Source organism: Limulus polyphemus, unplaced genomic scaffold (genome assembly GCF_000517525.1).
Source record: "Limulus polyphemus unplaced genomic scaffold, Limulus_polyphemus-2.1.2 Scaffold1217, whole genome shotgun sequence".
NCBI classification, from domain to species: Eukaryota; Metazoa; Arthropoda; class Merostomata; order Xiphosura; family Limulidae; genus Limulus; species Limulus polyphemus.
Window position 1 is genome coordinate 171,825 of NW_013666827.1, and position 4,164 is coordinate 175,988.

A 4,164-nucleotide genomic window follows, 5' to 3' on the forward strand; every position below is an offset into this window, starting at 1 on the left:
AGTATTTTAATGGAGATATTCACTACCTGTACATGGCAACCATTTAAAATATTGTTTAACTTCTGATTAGTATTTTAATGGAGATATTCACTACCTGTACGTGGCAACCATTTAAAATATTGTTTAACTTCTGATTAGTATTTTAATGGAGATATTCACTACCTGTACGTGGCAACCGTTTAAAATATTGTTTAACTTCTGATTAGTATTTTAATGGAGATATTCACTACCTGTACGTGGCAACCGTTTAAAATATCTTCTTTTTATTTTTACTTTATTTTAAATTTTTCTTCATTTTATTTTATGCAGAGAGAGTATTCAGAGGTGACATACCTTTTAACGGTGTAGTTGTAGTAGAGTAGACCTTTGTTTTACTTCTTCCTGATTATTACATTCTTTGCCTTTCTTGGTAACTAATACTGATATTTCTCTGTTTATTACTACAGGTGTCAGTTAACAATTTGAACCTGAGGCTCTCGTACTATGACATGCAAATGTTTCTACAGATGTTTGAATCAATCCAACAACAGACTGGTATTAACACGGCAGAAGTATCAAATAAGAATCATTTTCCAACTTTTCCAGGTACACTGCCAGTCATTGGTCGTTTGTCAGTCTAAATACGTGGTTTTCAACTACTATTTTTTTTTCTTATATTGTGGTTTTGATTACAGAGAAGCCTGAACTGTGGCTTATAGTGTAATATCTCATGTGATAAGTAACTTAAAGAATTCCAGAAATATAGTTCATAGCAGAACTAAGTTCACTTTTCATGTTTAAAAAAAAAGTAAAATCGTAACATAAAAATATTTAACTTACAGATATTCCTACAATATTAATCGTAACTTTATGGGTGTATCGGTAAAAAACAAAATTGGTGGACAGAAAATAGTTTTAGGAAATTTATCATTAAAATTGAACCAAAATTCTAGCATCTGTTGAGCTGGTGACCCCCAACAGTGTTTAGCAGAATTACATAAATTAATGTTGATAAATTAGAAAAATTTTCCCATGAATGTAATGGTAAATGAACAAATTAATAAGATTTTTGATAATAATAAACTTAGGAAATAAGTGTGGTTTTTATTTTATACATTATAGATAATGAAATAAAGATGATAATGGATATCAAAGGTTTTAACTTTACTCCTATACATTAAATGCTTGCATGTAACCACTCTGTTGTAGCTGTCGAAGTAACTATATTTGTCTGACCAGTTGATCAAGATTTTGGCCCAATTTTTCACAGGAGAAAAAAAAACTTGTTATGATTAGCATCTGTGAGTTTACAGCAGTTTGACTGTGTTGTAAAATTATATATTCAATGTCAAGTAAAAATCCACAAAGGGCACCTGTGTTAAGTTAGTATAGGTGTGTGTTATAATCCCCCTTCAGTGAGTTCTGCTACTGGTGGATTAAGTAAGATTCAGCTCCAATCTGTTTTCCATGCTGGATGGAGAACACTAGTATCGACCCATCAATTAATGAAATATTTTATTTGTGGTAACTTAACCCATTATAAACAGAACAAAAGTGCCTGTATTACAATAGAAAAATAAACTTTGTTTGGGGTTTTTGTTGTTTTAACACCAGTTCTTTTAGTTGAATGTAAAAAAATAGGCTTTATTCTTTACTGCAGAATCAACTATCAGATCACTTCAGGATACTGGCTTTTCACAGGCTGATTGTATAAAAGCACTAGAAATGTCTGATGGACAGCTGAACGATGCTGCCTTATGGCTGTTATCAAATGCTTCTCCTTTATCACCTACTGAAGCCATACCACTCAAGTCAAATAGAGACAAGAGAATGAACATTGAAATGATGGAACTTAGACTTGGATGTGGATGTTTATGTATTATTGATGACTGTAAAGACTCTGATGTCCCTCTTTTGGAACTGACTGTTAAAGGTTGGTAATATGAGGAATGGTGGGCTTCAAATGAGAATCCAGTCAGTTAAAAATCACAATTGGATCCCTGTGGTTTTGGTACGAGAAAGGTTAAGAGATTTTAGAGCTGTAATGTTTTTAATACTGGTGTAAAATGTTACCTTAACAACTGTTACACATATTAATGTAACTTCAATATCTTCAGTTGAGCTTCTAATAATCTCGTTAATTTCTCTGACTTATTTATTAGAATTTGTTCCCGACTTATTTTTACTAAACACACCGTGCTCCTGTTATTGTGACTAGTGTATACACATTGATGGTTTCGCTTTGTATTGCTCATCTCCATTATTATGTAGAATGTTTAATTTATCATATGCTTTTAAATTTTAAAGTACACTTTGTTGACTTTGTGTAATAATAATACACTCAGATTAGGATAAACAAGTCATTTTATATACAAAAAATAAATAAAACTGGTATTTCTGTGTAATTATAATAAAGTCATCGATGTAGTCCCATAATACACTTAGTTTAGGATAAACAAGTCATTTTATATACAAAAAATAAATAAAACTTGTATTTCTGTGTAATTATAATAAAGTCATCGATGTAGTCCCATAATACACTTAGTTTTATTTATTTTTTGTATATAAAATGACTTGTTTATCCTAAACTTGTATTTCTGTGTAATTATAATAAAGTCATCGATGTAGTCCCATAATACATTTAGTTTAGGAACTAAATTAGTAATGTTTACTGTTTTAATTTTTGATGTTGACAAAAGATGCATATTTAGTTAACTGATAGATTAACATAATTGGGAACTTAAAGTATTTGTGTAATATTTGAGGCTAATTAGGCACATTTAACAAAAAAACACAGTACCCCTGTCTGATAGTTAAAAAGTGGTAATTTTAATTTTTTTTTTTTATTTGCAAAATGTATTATTGTGTGCAGGATGTTAAAATTGTAAAGCTAAAATTTAGACCTTCCGGAAGTTTTTAACACTTTGTGTTGAACCTTGGGTTTACAAAGGAAACCATGTTATCAGTACCTCTGGAAGTGACTAAACAAAAACACATTTTCAATTTGGGGTAATTTTTTTTCACACATCTTAGTTGCTGCTTTAAGACTCTAGAACACACACTGAACAAGTCTAGAAAAAATTACCTATAGAATTTCAAAACAAATATTTATTATGTAATTTGGACAAAAAAACATTATTTGGTAGTTAATATAACTTAAAAAGAAATGTATATATAAATGACTGATAATTAGATAACAGTAGAAGTACCACTACAAAAGTAACTCGGTTGAGTTGAAAGAATGAGTATGTTATGTGTTGTGATTTTTTTTTAAATGCATGGAAAAAGAGTTATCAAACTGAAATTATATTTAGAATTATTGCATATAACATACATTTTGTTAAGAAAGTTTGGACAATAATAGTATCTTATTTAAAAGTAAAATATTCTTTTTTTAAAATAATTTTACTTTATCTTCAGATCTGAGAGTTCAGCAGAAGCAAGCTCCAAACGAGGGGATCTCGACTTTCCAAATTTCCGTAGCATATTACAACAGAGCCTTGTCAGGGTGGGAGCCCGTTGTTGAACCATGGAGGTACACTATTCACTATTCCACACTAGGATCACTCTATAAAGTAAAATGTTCTGAAGCTTTTAGTAATTTTTAAAATTAACATACGAACTAAAGTGGTGTTAATTAATTAGGTAAAATTAAGGTGTATCTTGTGCTAGTCTGGAAAATCTGGAATTTTGCCTGGAAGATTAAGGGGGAAAAGGTTTTTGAAATAATGTTGCTACCATGTTATTGTACTTGATTACCTTGAAATAATGTTGCTACCATGTTATTGTACTTGATTACCTTGAAATAATGTTGCTACCATGTTATTGTACTTGATTACCTTGAAATAATGTTGCTACCATGTTATTGTACTTGATTACCTTGAAATAATGTTGCTACCATGTTATTGTACTTGATTACCTTGAAATAATGTTTCTACCATGTTATTGTACTTGATTACCTATAGTTTCTGACATAATCAAAATATCACCACCTTGGACAGTGGTTTCTCTTCAATCTTGGATAGTGGTTTCTCTTCAATCTTGGATAGTGGTTTCTCTTCAATCTTGGATAGTGCTTTCTCTTCAACCTTGGATAGTGCTTTCTCTTCAACCTTGGATAGTGCTTTCTCTTCAACCTTGGATAGTGCTTTCTCTTCAACCTTGGATAGTGCTTTCTCTTCAATC

At 30.6% G+C, this 4,164-nt stretch overlaps 1 protein-coding gene across 1 annotated transcript in view; it reads left to right on the forward strand.

Moving 5' to 3' along the window:
* Window positions 1-4,164, forward strand: part of LOC106462652 (vacuolar protein sorting-associated protein 13D-like) — a 120,480-nt gene that overhangs the window by 72,052 nt on the left and 44,264 nt on the right. The window contains exons 48-50 of the mRNA XM_022389967.1: window positions 447-585; window positions 1,640-1,912; window positions 3,400-3,514. Of these exons, the coding sequence (XP_022245675.1) occupies window positions 447-585; window positions 1,640-1,912; window positions 3,400-3,514 (527 nt within the window). The remainder of the gene's footprint in view (window positions 1-446; window positions 586-1,639; window positions 1,913-3,399; window positions 3,515-4,164) is intronic.